Source organism: Sceloporus undulatus, chromosome 2 (assembly GCF_019175285.1).
Source record: "Sceloporus undulatus isolate JIND9_A2432 ecotype Alabama chromosome 2, SceUnd_v1.1, whole genome shotgun sequence".
In the NCBI taxonomy this organism is placed as follows: Eukaryota; Metazoa; Chordata; class Lepidosauria; order Squamata; family Phrynosomatidae; genus Sceloporus; species Sceloporus undulatus.
In genome coordinates, this window is record NC_056523.1 from 295564892 (window position 1) to 295585640 (window position 20749).

General features: G+C 37.0%; 1 protein-coding gene across 1 annotated transcript in view; it reads right to left on the reverse strand.

Annotated features, from left to right (window-relative positions):
* The window catches only part of CWC27 (CWC27 spliceosome associated cyclophilin), a 160512-nt gene that overhangs the window by 22316 nt on the left and 117447 nt on the right, over window positions 1–20749 (reverse strand). The window contains exons 12-13 of the mRNA XM_042452243.1: window positions 14173–14282; window positions 11317–11420 (exon numbers count right to left, since the gene is read on the reverse strand). Of these exons, the coding sequence (XP_042308177.1) occupies window positions 11317–11420; window positions 14173–14282 (214 nt within the window). The remainder of the gene's footprint in view (window positions 1–11316; window positions 11421–14172; window positions 14283–20749) is intronic.

Here is a 20749-nt window from a genome sequence, read left to right on the forward strand (position 1 = left end):
TGTATCCCGCTCTTTTCCCAGGACTTGGACTCTACAAGTTGGAAATTCTACAAGTTCTTTCACCAACTCCTGTGACCAAATTATTCCATTAGAAGTATGAGGAGCTTTTTGAACAACAGCAAACTGATTGTAGAAAGGCCTGCCTCAAGCAGCTTGCCCAGTACAGTACTGCTTTAATGTTATTCAAGCAGCAGGCAGAAACAGCTTTATTTATTCAGTCATATTAATATATTTTACAGATGCATAAAAGGATATTTGGTTCTGTTTTAATTTTATATTTGCTATTGTCTTGTTTTAGTCTATTTCACATTTGTTTTATTTTTTACACTGCTTTAAAATCTAGTATTATCAACAGCAGTATAAAAATGTCTTAAACAAATTAAAAGGGAAAAATTTGCCTGTACAAGGCAACACAAAAACAAGTGTTCTAACTTCTCAGTATTTACTTGCATCCAGCTTTGGGACTTGTATTTTTAGGGGAAGAATGACAAAATGTAGAAAAGTCCAGGAAGCAATTCCAACAAGAAAAGATTCAGAATACCAGACTTATGAGGCAAATATGAAGGAATTGGCTATGTTTAGTCTATGGGAGAAGAATGGGGAAAGGGGGAAAGAAATTTAATTAAACAAGTAAATAATGGTCATATTTATATCCATGATGAAATTAAAATAAAGTGGATTCATCAGTTTGAAGTCACTAATGTGTGCATATGGAATTGTAATGGCTATATTAATTCTATAGAAAAATTACTCACAGAACAGTTTATATTTAGCTTTCCTTGTTACTTTATCCTAAGTTAGAAAAAAAAATCAAAATGGAAAAAAAATGCCTTCAGAAATGGTCCAAAAGAAATGAAAATAGGACATGGCAGGGTCAGGACTGAGAGCTGGAGCACTCCTATTTTTGGTTTAGCAGGGATGAAGCTGTCTGCCATCTAATTCAGCTTCCCTGTTCCCTGTGACTTATCTGCAGTTCTCACAGTAGGTAAGTTGACATGGAGCACATAAAACCCATTCACATTCACTATAACCTGTTCCTAGCAGGGAATTAAAATAACTAGAACTGATTTGTTGACGTGAATCACCAAAGATACACAAGTGTTGGGAATTTCTTTGATGCTGTGGCTATTTTTACAACCACTTTATATGAAAGGCCAGTATTATTTTCATAGTTGGTGCTTCTTGTAAGGTGTATGCTATGAGCACACTAAAATCCATGCTTTTTATTCTTGCTGAACCAAAACTTCAGTTCTCATTTTATCTTCCTACCTGTGAGCATCATCCATGTACTAAATGTCAGTTACTGAGATAAAGAAGGACCAAGAAAATGCAAACACGAGCAGGAGTGTTATGTGAGCATTAATTATTCCACGGGAGAGGGACAAGAAGTTGTGGGGTGGTGGTGGTCTGATTTAGTGTTTCATTCTATCACCCTATTCATTCAATCTGTATGCAGAAAATATCATACATAAAGCAGGATTAGATTCAGAGGCAGGAAGAGTGAAGACTGGAGGAAGGAACATCAACAAGCAAAGATATGCAGATGACACAATAATACTAGCAGAAACTAAGAAAGACCTTGGGCAACAACTGAAGAAGGTCAAGGCAGAAAGTGCCAAGGTGGGCTTACTGCTGAACATTAATAAAACAAAAATAATGATCACAGTAGATCTACAAGAACTCATCTGAGAATTTATAATGAAAAAATGGAAAGAGTCAAAGAATTTCCATACCTTGGATCAAATATTGACTGGAAAGGTGACCACAATCAAGAAATTCAAAGAAGACTAGGATTGGTAGCTATGAAAGAACTGGACAAGATCCTAAAGTGTAAAGATATAACTGAACACTAAAATGAAGATTGGACAAGCCACTGTATTCCCCATCACTGTGTACGGATGTGAAAGTTGGATAGTGAAGAAAGCTGATAGGAAAATATACATATTTGAGATGTGGTGCTGGAGAAGAATGCTGAGGATACCATGGATGGTCAAGAATACAAACAATTGGGTTCTAGAGCATATCAAGCCTCAATTCTCCCTGTAAGCCAGGATGACTAAATTGAGGCTATCATACTTTCGTCACGTCATGAGAAAGCATGAATCATTGGAAAAGATAACGATGACAGGAAAGCTAGAGGGTAATAATAATAATAACAATTTTATTTATTTATTTATTTATTATCTGTCCTCAAGGCTCAAAGAGGGGTACAGCATATTAAAACACAATTAGAAAGAGAGATCCTGGAGATATCTCACCCACAGGGTCACCGTGAGTCAAGGTTGGCTTGAGGGCAGTTAACAACCATAAGAAATAGTTACTGACCTGGTCCCATTTATCAGTACTATGACTTTGCTAAGTTATTGCTTTTGTTTTTTTTACAGAGGACATAATAATAATAATAATAATAATAATAATAATAATAATAATAATAATAATAATAATAACAACAACAACAACAACAATAGTCCGCCTCTCTACAAAATGCAATAAAGGCAGTTTACACAGATTAAAAAATATATAATCCAAAACCCTCAATCCTCCCCCTTAAAATACTATTAAACAATGTAAGAATAAAAAAATATTTAAACATTAATACAAGAACAACAGACCATGGCTGGGGTGAGGTCGGAGGTCAGCAGTTAGATTTCTTCTAGAGTCCGGGGAACTATTCAGGAAAGGCCTGCTGGAAGAGATCCATCTTTACAGCTTTTTAAAAGCTGTTTAGGGTGGTAATATGAACGATCTTGTCCGGAAGGCCGTTCCACAATCTGGGTGCGATATCTGAGAAGGTCCTCTGGGAGGTTGTGGACAGCCTTGTTTTATAAGGCTGTACCAAATTCCTCCCTGAAGATCTAACTGTGCGGGGAAGATTATATGGAAGGAGGCGGTCCTGGAGAGAGGTTGGACCCAAGCCCTTTAGGGCTTTAAAGGTAATAACCAACACTTTATACTGGGCAGGACAATATTAAGTACAGTTGCTGCAGTAACTGGTGCTATATTTTCAACCATGGAAAGGTCTCAGACCTGTTGAGGAGAAATCACTGTGGGTTTTTTTTCCTTTTCTTCTTAACTGGAGATGAGAGCCTGTGACACAGCCAAGATGACATCTCCCACAGACTACAGAATTACCAGGTGGAATCTTGGTAAAACCAGGAGTCTTTTTGCCATTGTAGCTATCATGGGAGTGTAAAGCAACGTCAACAAATCCAACTAATTGTTTTTGATACTGAACCATATTGAGGCAAGCACAGTGTAAAAGCAAGGGGGAGAGGGTGGGTGAGTGGGAAAGCAAGATAATCCACAATGCCCAAGGCACGGTTTCTTATATAATCCATGTGGCTCTTAACTACTGAGGTACATGCCTCAGGCAGGGTGTTTGTAAATATTCTTGAGGAATGCCTCCTCGAATTAAAAAAAATAAAAAATTAAACCCAAACCTGTTGTGAACCATATAACAACAAGGCTCTTTCTTGTTAATACCAAATGAATCATATTAAAAGCATTCCTCACTAATGCCAAATTTGTGACAAGTATTTCCATATCATAGGACTTTTAGTGGTTTATTATCCCACTCTTCCAAGAAGAGTCATGTCAATTTGAATGAGGTCTGTTTTATGAAATACACATGTAACCAAGCCATGAATTTTGTCAGCATTTATGGCTCATGTTTGATGCCATGGTAGAAATGAAGATCTTAAGTCTGTCTTCCTATCCTCAAAATGTTGCTGAAAATATATTCTCAATCTGGTTTTTCATGCAAACCTTGTAATTACTGAAACATTTATGAGCCCTTGGAAATTTTTATTCTAGGCAGCAACAAGGTCCTTAGCATGTCAATGCTTTAGGAAGCATTCAAAAATCAAGCACATCGAAGCCTGGAAAGCAGACATTTGAACAGGCTGATGCTGCACTCTAGAAATATAGCCAGGGAATGCATTTAACTATCTTGCTTCATACATAAACCCAAGTTGTGCATGCTTTTGTAACTGCTGGTGTAATCACTTCCAGAGTGGAATATATTTATATAACAGACTCTTCAACCAACCTAATCTAGATCCAAACAGAAAATGTCCATAATAATAAAAAAATTAATCAACTAGCATATAAGAATGAAATCTACTGCACCAACCTGAAAAACTAGGACATGAGTCCATGCTAAGTGAAAGCTGCCTTCTCATGTCATAATAGAGAAAGAATGAAAATTAATATTTACCACACTTATGTATAGTTTGCTTCAAATCTCAATCCTTTACAAAACCTCAAAGTCTTGCATTGGATTTGGGGTGTGCAGTGTGCTTTCTATTATTATATATGTGTGTGGTTTGATGAGTTAATTAGAATCACAGAATCCCAGAATTGGAAGAGACCTCAAGGGCCACCCAGTCCAGCCCCCCTGCCATGTAGGAACACACAATCAAAGCACTCCTGACAGATGACCATCCAGCCTCTCTAAGAATCTCTTTAAGAACCTCTAAGGAAGGAGACTCCACTACTCTCTAAGGCAGCATGTTCCACTATCAAACAGCTCTTACTGTCAGGACGTTCTTCTTAATGTTCAGATGGAATCTCTTTTTCTATAGTGTGAATTCACTGCTCCTAGTGTTCGGAGCAGCAGAAAACAAGCTTGACCCATCCTCAATAATGATACCCCTTCAGACATGGTTATCATGTCACCCTCCCATCTTCTCTTCCCCAGGACATACCCAGCTCCCTAAGCCGCTCCTCATAAGGCATGGTTTCCATTTCTCACAAAACTACAGTTTCCAGAATTCCCTAGCACTGAACCAGGGCAGTTAAAGTGGTTTCAAACTGGATGATTTCTGCAGTGTGTTTTGGACCTAGCAAAAGTTACACACTGTAATAGTGCTACAAACTGTATGTTGTACTATCATCTTATGAAGGAATGGAAGCTAGTAATATGCACATGTGGATGAATAGAGTGTGTGAAATATCTACCGCATGCCTTTAGTGTGAGCCAGTGTTCAGAATAAAGGAGGTATTGTTTCCTCTGAACTGTGACATAGATTGTAACTTTGTTCCAACTTTGTTCCAAAAGAAACCCAGCGAGTTGCTTTGTACAATAAAACTTATCCTACTTGCACAAAACTGACTTACAGTAACATGAATATGTCAAGGCATATGATTCTTTTTTAAAATTTTATTTTATTCTACTTCTCATTTCCAAGTACATAAAATGATGCCAAAAGAGGAATCTGTGCGCACAGAGGCAAAGCTGAGCCCGATAAATCAAAGAGGTCTGCAATTATAATAGATGATTCCAAAGTATTAAAAGCACAACTGATTAAAGAAAGCATGGCAGGCAAGCTTAACTGTCCTCAAACTTGCTTTCATCGACATGAATTTGCTGGTAGCCCTCCAGTCACAACCGACTGGCTAAATTTCAGTTGGTGCAGAAATTGGGTTATACAGGCACTGTGTGGGTAATTCTCCATTGTCTCTTTAATGCAGAGAGAAAAATTCAGTGGTCGTAATTCATTTCCAAATCAGGGAAATGCTGTTGAAGCCTCTTCTCCATGGAGCCCTATAGAGAACTGCCAGTGAGCCATGGGCGCTAGCTTGGAAGTTCAAGGTAGATGATTTCTTTGCATATCTCCCTGCTGGGTCTTACAGAGTCCCCTCCAAGCAATATATTGTTTAGTCAGCTGTGCCTGCCACATTCCTGCTGCAACATTTGCCAGAGTGGAAATATGGTACCAAGAGACTCTGGAGCAGCCACTGTGGTGCTTCACCAATATGGTACAAATTGTCCCAGGACTAAAGCTGCAATTTGCTTTTCCTGTTTGGCTGACTGCAATCCAAACTCACAGAAGATTTGTCCCTCATGCTCATCAGTGTGCTCTTCTTTGCTGAATGTACCAGAACATACAACTTGCTGCACACAAACCAATGTAAGGTAACCTCAAAGGAATTGCCATTGGAAGCTATCCTTACATACCCCCTGTGATGTGTCAAAAAAAGGAAGGGGAGGGGGGAACTGACATAAAAAACAAAAGTTGAAACAAAACCAGAAGGCATCAAAAGCACCTTCTTAATAACCGTAATGAAAATAGTTCCTCTTAAATTTATCAGCACTGAACACCTCATCTCCAGCCACTGCCAAGAAAAGATGAATAAATGTAGTAACTGTTGCTTTTGTGCCAAATCTAAGATTGTCATGTGGTCAAGGACTGTAGGTTTCTGTGAGGCCCCATCAACAGCTCTAGAAGTGTATCATTCGCATTTACAACCTGTATTTTATATGGACTTTACATTCTTTGTTTTGTGGAGACAGAACCAGGAGTGGAGACAAAACTTTTGCTGAGTTTCAGAGGTATCTCCCAATAAATTTCTCAACTTTAGAATGAAACTCTATCCTATCAATCTTGTGTTAGATCTTTTAACAATGCTTCCTCAAATGCCTTGTAAAACAGTAAAATCTGGTAGTAATTATCAAACACCATACACACTGTTTACCGTAGAGTCGTAATTTTTTTAAAAATGTTTTTGCACAGAGAAGGAAAATACAGTACGTCTGAAAAATACCCAAATGTCTGCTGTATTCTATGCCAACATGGCAATTCAGCCAAAAATGCAGAGAGAGAAAGGACTGCCAAATAAAAGAAAATATAACAAATTGGTAATGGCTTCTATCTTGACAGAAAATGAAAATTATACCTCAATGTGTGGCCACTCATGTGGACACATAAGAATGTCTTACGGGCAATCATTTTATTTCAGATAACACACCCTGACAGTAGTGTGCAGCATACTGGCTGCTTTCACTTTCCATAAAAGCAGCAACCATAACCTACAAAATGGTCTAGATATCATATAATTTATACACATCACACAAGCACACGCACACTCACAACATATATAATAAATCATCACAACCATACTGCGATATTTTGAGGAGTGGGTTGGAAGTCAGCACTAAACATTCCTTCAAAGTTGCCACAATTGGATCCAGCTACCCAATCTAGCTAAGGATCTTGAAAATGGGAGGGGATGAGCAGAGAATTTGAATCCAAATATGTTTTATTTCCCATAGGATTCCTTGCACTTTTTTCATAGTCTTCTGAATACTGAATGTTACAGTGTTAAAACCACTTACTCCAGGGTAGCAGAATGGATGTGAAGTATGGTCTCCACTGTTACATTGTATCCATACTCTTATTACAGTCTTTATCAGGCTATGGCCTGATTAAAATTAACCCTAAAGATTGGTTTGGTACTCTTTGAATGAGTTTATAGTAAGGATCCCTGCACATGAATGCTCCCTACTGTCCTCACACATTACTATTTCTTCCATTCCTTCCTGCTTATGAAAAATCAGTCTGAGCAAACTATGAGCTATGCTTGTTCTTCAAACTAAGATTTGCTGGAAAAACCAAATCAAACCAAACCAAACTATAGTTTCTTGCTTTGGACAATGATATGAAGGTGGGAGGGAACTGTATGAGGTGAGGACAGTGTGTATGTTGCTATATTTCAAAATGTACTATCTATGGTTTCACTCAATGACAAAAGACAGTTGGATGACAGATGAAAATCATAAAAGTAATAGTCCATGCAGTAAAGGAAAGAGAGGGGGAAAAAGAGAGGGGGAAAAAGAGAGGGGGGGGGAACAGAACCATGATAGTCACAATCTCCAACAAATTATAAAAAGTGAAGTAGATGAACAATAAGAGAAAATTGGAAAAATAAATCACCAGGAATAGATTATATTCCAGTTGAACTGCTACAATGCACACAGACAGAAGCAACTCAAGTGCTAACTAATATATGTCAATAAATATGGAAAACAAAACAGTGGACAACAAAATGGAAACAAACAGTATATATCCCAATCCACAAAAAAGGAAACACAAAGGACTGCAGCAACTAGAGGACCACTGCATTAATCTCCCATGCAAGAAAAAATAATATGCTCAAAATTCTCCAAAGCAGACTCCAACCATACATGGAGAACGAAATCCCAGAAGTGCAAGGGAGTTCAGGAATGGAAGAGGCACTAGGGACCAGATTGCAAACGTACAATGACTAATGGAATGCAAAAAAGAATTCCAGAAAAAAATCACCATGTGCACTATAGACTATAACAAAACATTTGACTGTATAGATCACAAAAAGTTATGGATGGCTCTCAAGGCCATGGGAGTGCAACTACATCTGATAGTCCTAATGAGAAATCTGTACTTAGGACAAAAGGCTACTGTTAGAACAGAATTTGGAGAAACAGAATGGTTCCCAACTAGCAAGGGAGTCAGGCAAGGCTGTGTTATATCACCCTATTTGTTCAACTTGTACACATAAAATATAAGAAGAAAAGCAGGAAAATTTAAGAAAAGTTTAGACTCAGAAGAAGGGTTGTTTTTTTTAATTTTTGATTGTAGACTGCATTGAGAAAGAGGCAAGAAAGGGACTGGTGTGATAATCTCCATAGTAAAATTGTGTCCCTTATATAAAATGGGAAGATCAAGGTTTGCTTTCTGGAATCTATACATTTTTTCAATATTTTCAAATAGTGGATGCTTGAATCTGTGGATATGGAGGGTTGACTATATCACAAATAGACTGTGACAAGATAAGAGCTGCACCCACTGCTGTCTGCTGAGTATTTTCTCTGAACTTTCTGTCACATACTGGTAATTTAATTAAATTCAACCCCCTGGGAAGATTTTTTATTTAAAAAGGATACAAAATAATTTTTGATGAAAATGAAGTATCAGTGCAGATTAGATTTAAATTTTCTCAACCTACTCTTTGTGGCAAAACAAAACCAATCACATTATTGACCCTATCTTTTATATTGTTACGACTGCACCATGACCACCACAGCTGAACAGCAAATGCAGAAATTAAGGTGAAGTCTGCTGTATAATCTAGGATTCCTAACGCGGTAATTCAAAACACAGTGAACATTTTCACAGTAGCTGCAAATGTAGCAAAGCCCAGCAGGCTCCCTTCCTCCCTGCTACCTCATATGAATGTAAACTCCTCAAGAATTTAAGAAAAATAGATAAAAATTGCAAGGAACATTTAACTACATCCATGTTTATATTCAGTTTTCTCCTTTCTCTTACAAATGAAGGCAACCTTTGGCAAGCAAAGTCTTTGGGACAACACTAGGAGAATGTCTGTGTCCTTTACCCATGAAATGTACAAAGAAACAAGAATTGTTATTCTTAACATGTCAGTTCAAGGCCTTATGTCTCCACCACCACCTACGTGTTTTGTCTTCCAATAAATATTTAATGCTATTTTCTTTTGACTTTTAAATAGCATTGGGGGGGAAATCTTGTTAGCATGAACTGTAGCGTATTAAACAAACAACTGTTTCGAATGTTACAGTATATACCCATTTTTGTAATAGGATCCTATATGAAGGTAAGAGTTATGACTTTCCAATGATAAGAATAATCTTCCTGTTCAAACCACACACAAGAGACAAAACTATGGTTTGGTCATCAGGGCTGTGCCTCAGGATTAGTTTATGTTTCTCCCTCATATACTTTAATTCTCTGAGAATCAAATTAGACTAACTGTAATTGATGCAAATGAAGTAATCCATACAGGTTGCTTTCTATTAAGAATTTAGCAGCCCTCTTCCCAAAACAGTAGAGCACCTGCTTAGCAAGTGTGGCTAAACACAACAAGAAGTCTATATCCATGTTTTGTTTAGCATTATGTTAGAAGTGTGATGACTAACTAGTTGCTCTCCTAATTAACATCACAATAGACCAGGATTTGTAAGTAGTTTGTGATTCTGGTTTATTAGGAGAGAAAAATGAATAGAAATTGAGGTTCAGATGTACCAGTAAACAAACCAGAGAGGTAGAATTCATGTTTTCCTTATTTAAAAGGCTCTTTTCAGCTGAGCCTCTGAAAACCTCACCCATCCTTCAGGCCAAAACTGTGCAGTATTTGTTAATGTCCTGGCCAGTTTTAGAGCCACTGATGCCTTTTTTAAATCATAAAGTCATTCCTGATTTTGAAAAGGCTCACAGAAGCATAAAACCCAGCACAGGAGAGAATGTAGCAAAATGTCCCATCGGTAAACAAAATTCTGGATGTGGAAAGGGGTTCGGTCAGAGTGTGGATGGGCTGCTATGGGGACTGTATATGCCATGTGGAGTGACTTCACCCACCCCATACTTAGAAGTGAGTTATAATGGGAAATGAAATTTATTTCCAAGTTTAGGATAAGTGTCTGAACATATCTAAATAGATTTGTTGTTGTTAGCTGCCCTCGAGTCAACCTCGACTCATGGCGACCCTGTGGATGATCCCTAAAGCTCAATATGGCTTAGGATCCAAATATCTGAAGCAGTGCCTGCTTCCATACCAATCTCTTTTTGCTATGAGGTAATCGACTCTTTAGCTCTTTGTATTAGGCAGGTTGTCAACAGAGAGACTGCACTGTCTTAAAAGTGTGCTTCATTTGTGGAATTTGAGCTCTAAAGGAGCCAACTTGATGTCAATATTTTTGTCTTTCCAGGGCTGAGCAAAGACATTTTTATTCTCTCAGTTGTATGTATATGTATGTATATGCATGTGTGTATGTGTAATGCATTTTTCTTCTTTACAAAGTTGGTGTGCTTTAAGTTGTGTATTTTATCTTATTTTTGTAAACACCCAAGGAGCTCTGTTGAAGGGTGCTATAAAATAAAATCAATTGGGCCTTGATCTGATGGCTCTTAGAATGCCCTTTAAACAGCTGTCAGTGTCTTTCTCTAGCTTCTACAGGTCCAAAACAGGTTTTGACACAGCATTTCACAGTCCTCTATTGCACCAGTGTTAAGCCTGGTTATCCCATTTGTGCATGCAGAAGTTGATTTTGCTACCAAAGTTACTCTGGTAGAGCAGTTGCTAACAGAACTAGTCTGTTTCAATTAGACTACTATTTCCAATATGTTGCTCTAGCTTATATACTTATAAGTTTGAAATTAGTACTTGGATTCAAGAAAGGCTACATGCTGTACAAGGGAGAGAAATTTTAGATCATTACTTCCCAGTTTGACAACATTAGCACCTCTCTGGCCAATAACCTTATGAAGTTCCTAAGATGTGTGAAACAGACTGTCAGGGTTTCATGATATATGCAGTCTAGTAAGCTTCCCTACATTTCTTCTTAATTGTAAACTGTCTGTGCTAAATTTTAAAAGGCATTTTAGCAAATGAAATCAGAAAGTCTTCCTACCAGGATCTCATATATAGTTCTGGGTAGCAAGCACTAAAAAGTCCTGTTTTAATGGCTCTGACACCACTGTATTACCTCCTAAACAAAGCTAGAATCCAAAAATTCCTTACCATCCTTCATCATCCTCAACTTCAGGTTCAGATGCTTCATTTTCAGGAGTTTCTGCTATCGCCTGGTTTAGCTTTGATTTGAATCTGTCCAGTAGTGCCAGTGTCTGGAATTAAAGTATGATTACTACAAACACACATCATTCACTATGCCAGTCTTTCTTAACTATGGTACCAAGTGATTAAGTGATGAAAATTGTATATCATGTATTGTAAAATAAGTTGAACACACTGTTTTAGTTTTAAATTTGTGCTTATGTGTTGATGAATATATGTTCTAAAAAGAGATATCCAAATTTTGTAAGGTGAATAATTGCCCTATTTGCCTCAGTCCAGTTTCATAGAATCATAGAGTTGGAAGAGACCACAAGGGCCATCCAGTCCAACCCCCTGCCATGAAGAAAATCTAAATCAAAGCATCCCCGACAGATGGCCATCCAGCCTCTGTTTGAATACCTCTAAGGAGGGAGACTCCACCACACTCCGAGAGAGTTTGTTCCACTGTCGAACAGCTCTTACTGTCAGGAAGTTTCTCTTAATGTTGAGGTGGAATCTCTTTTCTTGCAGTTTGCATCCATTGTTCCACGTTCTAGTTTCCGGAGCAGCAGAAAACAAGCTTGCTCCCTCCTCAATATGACATTCCTTCAAATATTTAAACAGGGCTATCATGTCACCTCTTAACCTTCTCTTTTCTAGGCTAAACATACCCAGCTCTCTAAGGCGTTCCTCATAGGGCATGGTTTCCAGATCCTTCACCATTTTAGTTGCTCTCCTTTGGACACGCTCCAGTTTCTCCACATCCTTTTTGAATTGTGGTGCCCAGAACTGGACACAGTATTCCAGGTGAGGCCTGACCAGAGCAGAATACAGTGGCACTATTACTTCTCTTCATCTATTCTAGACACTATACTTTTATTGATACAGCCTAAAATTGCATTGGCCTTGTTACCTGACGCATCACACTGTTGACTCATGTTCAACTTGTGGTCTACTTGGACTCCTAGATCCCTTTCACACGTGGTTTCATTCAGCCGGGTGTCCCCCATCCTATATCTGTGCATTTCATTTTTCTGCCCTAAGTGCAGTACCTTACATTTCTCCGTGCTGAATTTCATTTTGTTAGCCTTGGCCCAGCTTTCCAGTTTGTTCAGGTCACTTTGAATCTTGATTCTGTCCTCTGGGGTATTAGCTATTCCTCCTAATTTCGTTTCATCTGCAAATTTGATAAGTATGCCTCCAATTTTGTCCTCCAAGTCATTGATAAAGATGTTGAATAGCACTGGACCCAGGACAGAGCCCTGTGGGACCCCACTGGTCACTTCTTTCCAGAATGAAAAGGAGCCATTGTTGAGCACCCTTTGGGTTTGGCCAGTCAACCAATTACAAATCCATGTAACAGTTGCCTTGTCTAGCCCACATTCTACAAGCTTGTTTGCAAGAATATCATGAGGAACTTTGTCAAAGGCCTTACTGAAATCAAGATATACTATATCCACAGCATTCCCTTCATCTAACAAGCTGATAATTTTATTAAAAAAAGAGATCAGGTTTGTCTGGCATGACTTGTTTCTCTGAAACTCATGTTGACCCTTTGTGATTATGGCATTGCTTTCTAGATGTTCACAGACTCTCTATTTAATGATCTGCTTAGAATCTTTCCTGGTATAGATGTCAGACTAACTGGACGATGATTGTTTGGATCCTCTTTTTTCCCCTTTTTGAAGAACATTTGCCCTCCTCCAGTCTGCTGGGACTTTTCCTGTTCTCCAGGAGTTCTCAAAGATTATTGCCAATGGTTCTGATATTATATTTGCCAGTTCTTTTAATACCCTTGGATGTAGTTCATCTGGTCCTGGAGACTTATATTCTGATCGTGCAGTCCTATCCTTGCTTTTTATCCTTACTTTTTATAGACTGTCATTTGTTTATACTCTCCAATCTGCCTGTACATGAACCTATGTTGTGTTTTAAATTGGAATTTTGTAATTGTGCTGACCAAATGGCCGTAATAAAGTTATTATTATTATATTCATTTAGGTTAAACAGGTATTCTTGTACTATCTCTTACTTATTCTGTGCTGAAAGTTCCCTGTTCTGTCCTCTGCTCCATTATCCTCATGTTGAGCACCCAATGCCTTTTCTGAGAAGACTGAAGCAAAAAAGGTGTCTCAATTATTCTCTTGCAAAGGTCTCTGAAGAGCTTTATGCTGCTGTCTTATCCATTCATAAATCATGAGCATCATCATCATTACCAGTTTGGTGTGTTTGTGTGTGTGTTTGCATGTGCACACACATGCTCAGAAAATTTATCACAGTGGTTTTGAAATGTTCACCCATTATGCCATGCCATGCAAATATAACTATAATGTGCTAGATACTTGGACCTGAGCACTGGACCCTTTGCGAGCAGCTTGTTCTGAGCTCTGTCACTGTCTAATGCTACTTTCCTTTCTTCTGCGTTAGTTTCAACACAGAGATTATGAAGAAAAACAAGCTGCCCTCTTGTATCTCTGTTTCTTTGAGGGATATTTTCTGAAGCTGCTCTACCTACCTGTCTTTCCCCACTGCAGACTTTGCCCTAACCTGTCTGACTCAGTCACTTTCTCATGCAACTGTTGTGGCAGTCCGTTAGAAACTGAATGAGAATTAAGAGTTCCTCAATGAACAGATGAGTAATAATATATAAATGACATTTAAAGGAAGCCTGCCCATTTTTACCAATAGTTACTTGCAATACATAGTCTGGATAGGAATAAACAGGGGTTCCTTGGTAAATAACCTAATGGAGAGAAAAAATCCATTTCTAAAAAAATCACTCTGATTTCAATAATATACCAGATCAATTATTCAGTTGTTTACCTGGTCTTCACGAGATGACCCTTTCTTTGGCTGTTGCTTCCTCAGTTGTTCATATTTCTTCTTCTCTTCTAAGTATTCTGCAACTATGCTGTTTGGGACAGCTTTTTCCTCTGCATTTGGAAAACAGTAAAAATATACGTTTTATTTAAGGATGCAATACTTGTAAGTGTAGATGATAAAACGCATAGCTGTATAGACTATGTCTGTCAAATTGGGCAATCAACACATGTAGTCATTATAAAAGATAGTTTGCTGAGATAATAGTGCACTGCACATCGATGCATGTTGACACAGAAGTAAGCTCACTGGACTTATTTGTGGATATATACTGATCACCCAAATTTTTGGTAAATTGTACCAGTTTTTCATATTGCAAATTAAAATAGGAATACTTTTCTTGAAGAAATGGAAAGAGAATTTAGTGAATTTGGATTGGATTACTATTACAGCTAAGCTAATAGCAATACATATTAATAAAAGCGTTATGAAAATGCAATTGCATGGAAAATTCTTTGCTTTTTGCCTTTTATAGTATGAGTAAAAATTACATGCTTACAAATGGGGTTATACCTTACTTATTTGCAATTTTGACTTGTCTGGGTTTACAACCTGGTGCTTAACTACTCCACTTTATGATATTAAAATTTTATGCTTCATTGTATAATCCTAAAAACTGTGATAAATTGCAAAAGTGTACTTTTTTTTCAAATATATTCTGTATCTGTTTTGTTTTAATTACTTTGCACCAATTCACTGTCCAAAATTATTACCTAAAACCATGATCCCAGGTTAAACTTGCAGATTTAGCAATTAACTATAGTTTATTCCGTTAAAAGACAAACAAAGAACATTTACAATGAATGGGCATCAACTCCCAGATGAACAACTGTTATTTGTTTCCTACTTTCAGAGAGGAATTTTTTTTTCTTACTTGGGATTTTTTTCAGTATGCTAATCTTCCAAATATATTACACGTTTGAATTCATACATAATACTCTATCTTTCCCTTGCAAATTTTTGGTGAACTACCCCTTTTAAAAACAACAATAACATCCCAAAATTTGGAATCCAAAATCTTCTTTAAGATCTTCAAGAGTTTTGTTGGAAAGTCTGAAACTAACTGACTGATGAGCTTTTAAACATGGCTACACCTATAATTTTTGGAACATCCAACAGATTTCTATACCACCATGCATGCTACATTTGCACCCATCATTTTCTAGGGTGGACCATACAGACTGACCCTTGCAGAGGTTACAATCCTGAATGGGTCCTCAACAGTGGAATCATCACTGGTTCCCAACCTTCATATCATTTCTCCCTATTCTATTACAAAACACTACATCCAAAGTGTACCACAGCGTATAGTCTGAAACACACCTATAGTTGCCATAGAAGTTATGAAATTCCAAGGTATCCCAGACATGGTTTGAAAGTTGAAGTTTTTCAAGTCTCTGTACTACTTCTTACAACATATCCATCAGCTAAGAAATGAAAATGTTGATTAGTGATGTGGGAAGTACAGCTACAGAATCCCCAGGCTATCTCAAATAGCCATAACCACATACAAGCACCATGTACAGTGGAAGACTGTTGGAAAGGATAGCTGATAAGGAGATGAAATCACTAGGGACAAAGACTGCATCTGCATTGCAGAAATAATCCAGTTTGACACTACTTTAACTGCTTTATAACTGAATTGTGGAAACTGTAGTTTGTTGTGGCGCCAGAGCAGAGCAACAAACTGCTATTCTCAGAATTCCATAGCACTGAGCCCTGGCAGTTATAGTGATGTCAAACTGGATTATTTCTGCAGTGTGGATGCAGCACAAGACTTCGTTCCTTTTCTGACCTTCAAGCTATGCTTACTGCTGCACTTAATAGAAAAACTATAAATACACTAAGCTCCCTTGTTTTTAATTCACACAATAATTTTAATGTGCAGACTCCTCACGTACTCAAAGTAGCAATATCCCAGTAACATCCTTTATTAATCTTATAGTTTGATAGGTGAGAAAGTTAGAGCATAGCAAAGACCACTCTGTCTCTTTAGGAGGAAAAGACTACAATCCAAAATTTTAGCCTGTATGTTCAAGAATCAAGTTTTCATCTTCAAACCAAAACTGAATGGAACACAAATTCTACGTTTAAACAGAAGAAAATCCTGATGTGTTTGCTGGGCTTGCTTCCCAGTAGATGTTTTAAGGAGTACATCCAAAACTATGCAAGCAACCACTCTAAATCGGGGTAGGCAAAGTACTCTCAGTATTTCTCACAATTGGCCATGTTGATAATATGTGGAGGGACATGCTTTGCCTACCCCTGCTATGAATCCTTAGAGTAAAGGAATGTTTGATTAAGAATGAATGTAAATGTATGACTCATGTGTACAATAAATATAATATTAGAGGATTAAATTTTCATTATGCCATTATGAGCAAATGATGGACTTCCTGACTCATGGAAAGTAAATTGTAATGTTGTGCAACTGCCCTTCACTCTGCTTACATATGAAGATTATAAGTGATTGTAAATGACTGAAAGGAACATGTGGAATTAGCCCATAGCTGTTCAGGAGTTTGATAACAATCTGTACGGATACCATTCTTCTTGCAAATATAGAGTCCTTTCTCCATTTTAGCCTAGCTACTCAGTTCTCAAGACTGGAAGATCAGGCCAATGGAATGTTACTATGCCTGATATCAGTAAATTTTAAAAAAATCTAAATTAAGCCTTTAGTGCCTAAATGAATACTAAAGATCCAGAATTACAAAGCTAGATAGAAAATGTGTCAAGAATTCTATTTGAGGATCTCTAATGCTATAAACTGAAGTTGATTTGACAGCAATTAACAACAACAACGGACAATTACTGTAGTATACTTGGATTAGTAAACATAGTGGGGAAATGCAGATATTGCAAAGTAATAAAATGCAATGACCAAGTTGAAAACTAACTGTGAAGAATAATGGTAAAAATTCTTCAGTATTCAATATATTCAGACCAGGACAGGATCAAGAGATTAGACAAAGTACTGGGGAGAAGGTAAGAAACAAATGTTTCCTTTATCTGCAAGACTGGATTCAGGTTTCCAGCTTTCAGCAACACTTTGTCTTAATCTATTTTACATTTTTATTTGGTGCCCAAGACTAGCCCTATAGAATGTTGAATGATGCTGCCTCCAGGCACTGCCTTTCCAGCTGTTAGAACTGGCTGCTGTTCTTGCATTTAATGGTAACTATTGACGGCTTTCTTGTTTTGTCCTGTCTTTTTGGCTGAGGAAACCACAAATCACTGCGAAAAGGAAATGCACATTTCTCAAAATCATAGACAGATTTCATCATGTTAATAAAAAAAACACAAACAGAAGCAACAAAAAAGTTTAATGAAGGAAAACCAGTAATTTATTTAAGTAACTGCTGTAGCGATCATGGTGGATTCATCCGTTTTCTCAATTATTTTAGATGTAACAGGTCATACCATGACTAACTGGTCAAAACTAAAGATTTGAACATTTTCTGGAGTTGTGAATCTTGAAATGAATTTTCTGGCTATGGTAAAAATGATATGTGATTGGCTCTGAAATGGTAGTTATATTCTAAGCACGGAATGGCTTCTTCTTTTCTTTTTTTGGTTTTTTAAAAAATATATTAACAATAGCAAGTACATTTCTATACCACATGACCTAACACTCCCTAAGTGGTTTACAATGTGTAAGCCAATTGCGCCCACTGAAATGAATGAATTCACTGACCAAGTTCATCAACAGAACAGAATAATTGTGTCAGAAAATCAAGGAGATAAATAAACATCTTTTATTTCATAGTGGAATGTTTAGGGTGGATTATAGTGGTTTGTTGGGACTCTCTTAAATCATGGTTATTTAGTTTAAATGTTGCCAGAACTATGGTTTATGAAAGCAGAAAAGCTTGAATGAAGTACGGCATGAAAAAGGAAAGAGCAGGGCAAGGAAATTTAGCACAGGTACAGGACAGTCTAAAATAAACCCTTGGTCCACCGGACAAATCTTACATCTTGCATCCAAAGCACCTTATTTAAAAAAAAAATTTTTTTTTAAAAAAACCCCAATAATATATACCTCAAATTGTTGCTTAGAATACAATCATGCTGAATAATAAATACTTTCATATTGTATTAGCCCATTTCCTTGATTTTTATTATCTGATTCACCATATTAACAAACCTCTAATTATTCTTAGAAGGCAAATTTACATGGCTGCTATGTAGTTTACAAAACAGAGAAGGAACTGTCAGGCATAGTGTTTTGCAATTAAAGAGCACACAGACCTGAAGCACAGAATGACAATAACAGAAGATCAAACGAAAGATAATTATAGGGAAAAGGCAAAGTACTAGGGTTTTAGATTAGTAAATCTATACTGAACCCTGATGTCATTTTTTTTTTTAAAAAAAAGGATGGCATAAGTCTTAAGGCTGACAGGTCTTTGGAGAGAAAGTAGATTGTATCAAATAGAAAAAGGGAGAAACACACATTCATTCACTTCTTGTTCTTATTTACAGAGTTTTAACTGATATGCACTGTAGTCTAAAAAGAAAGCTGAAGTATCTGGAGGAAAATGGTATCTGGGGAAAATGGTGATGCATGCATGCCGCTTCTCATTGGGGCTTGACTATCTGCATTTTTTTCCATCTGTGGCAGGCAGAGAACCAAACTCCATGGATGGGAAGAGTCCACTGTATTGACTCAATCCTTTTCGAGAATCCATCTTTATTTTCTAATACAATTATAATATAATTTTATAGTGTGTGTGTGTGTGTGTGTGTGTATATACATAATAGTATAATATAATTGTAATTTCTAATACAATTACTATATATCAGCTGCACATGTTATTTAATGAACATTCCTTCAAAATTTCAAACCTTGTGGTATGTCCTCTATTTGAAAGATAGTTCTCTAATGAAAGGCATTGCCTATTGACTTGAACTGGACTGACTACCTGGCCCAAGTCCAGTTTAGAGATAAAGAACTATAAGCAGGGAACTTGGAAGTTCCTGATCCACAATTACATCAATATCTGGAGATTAGATTGACCAGGCAGACAGCTTGCATGGTAACAATTCCTCCCCCCAAACAAATTCATCCCAATTCTTTTTAAATGACAACCACTATTTTTATATACACAGACATCTAAAAAATAGTTTTCATTTAAAAAGAGAATAAAACTCACCATGAAAGTGATTGTGAACAAGCAAACTGTCTGCTTGCTCATTCTGATCTCCACATCCTATTATAATTGTGGATTGGGAACTTCACACAAGTCCTAAATATTCTAAAGGTACCAGATTCCATCTGATCTTGGAAGCTAAGCAGGGTCAGCCCTGGTTACTACTTGGATGAAACCACCAATGAATATCAGGTGCTGTAGGCTATATTTCAAAAGAAGGAACTGGTCTGAGTATTCACTGCCTAAGAAAACCCTAGGAAATTCATGGGGTCACCATAAGTAGACAGGCGTCTTGAATGCACAAATGCAGACACACTTATCTGCACACATAAATGAGAATGTGCCACTTTTAAGAAAATTGCTGTTCTCCGTTTTGGTGATACAAACTTTTTTTCTGGCAAACCTCTGCTCTGCTTTGAATCAGAGACTTGCTCTATGCTCTAACTATGGTGGATGGTGCACGTTAGCATTTATTGCTACACTAACACATTCCTTTGACGTATGGCCTCCTTTTTGCAAAGTGATATAGGAATGAAACATTGGATTTTAAACCCTAGCTGCATCTATAAAGCATATGTTTAAAATCTAAGTAAAATACTGTAAGGGAAACACATTAAGTTGCCATGCCTTAAAATATTGGAAGATATTCTAATCAAAATCATTTCCAAATAAAGCTTTAAATTTCCCTATATATAACACTTAAACTCCCCAAAATGTACTTTTTACTGAACTCCATCCCTCTCATAAAACATTTTAGTTCAAATACTTTTGGCTACTGTAGAAACATTTCAGATTTTTACAAAGGTCACACAAAATTAACCTGGCATGCTTTTGATGTTTTGTTTACAAAACTTAACTCAAATAAATGTAATAAATTAGGTTGGATTGGGTGATGATAGGACACTGGAAAAGATCCAATTTCATTCAATGTTCCCAACAGTCTATATCTGCATGATAAGATCAGTCCAAGCAGCTATTCTGATTCCTCTGCAACCATACTTAAGGGGACTCCAGTCCAAAAAATACTACATATGATCAGTTCCAGTAAAGATCCAGTTCTCAGTGGTACCAGAACCATGTTTGCTTGAATAACAAACACAGAAATGCCCTTAAATACTTCTACAATGCAAAATATTTATTTATTGAAATATTTCTCAGAGCAGCATACAAGTCAAATAAACCACTTTAAGAAATTCAAACAATAATTTTTTTTAAAACGTATTATAAATTAACATGTTAGGTTTGAAAGACTATTACATACTACTGTACAAGTATTCTGTATTGCTCTACTGCTTTGAATGGGGTCTCTGTAGAAGGAAATGCCTCAAGCAGCAAGCAGTGAAATGGACAACTGCAATTGTAAAGGA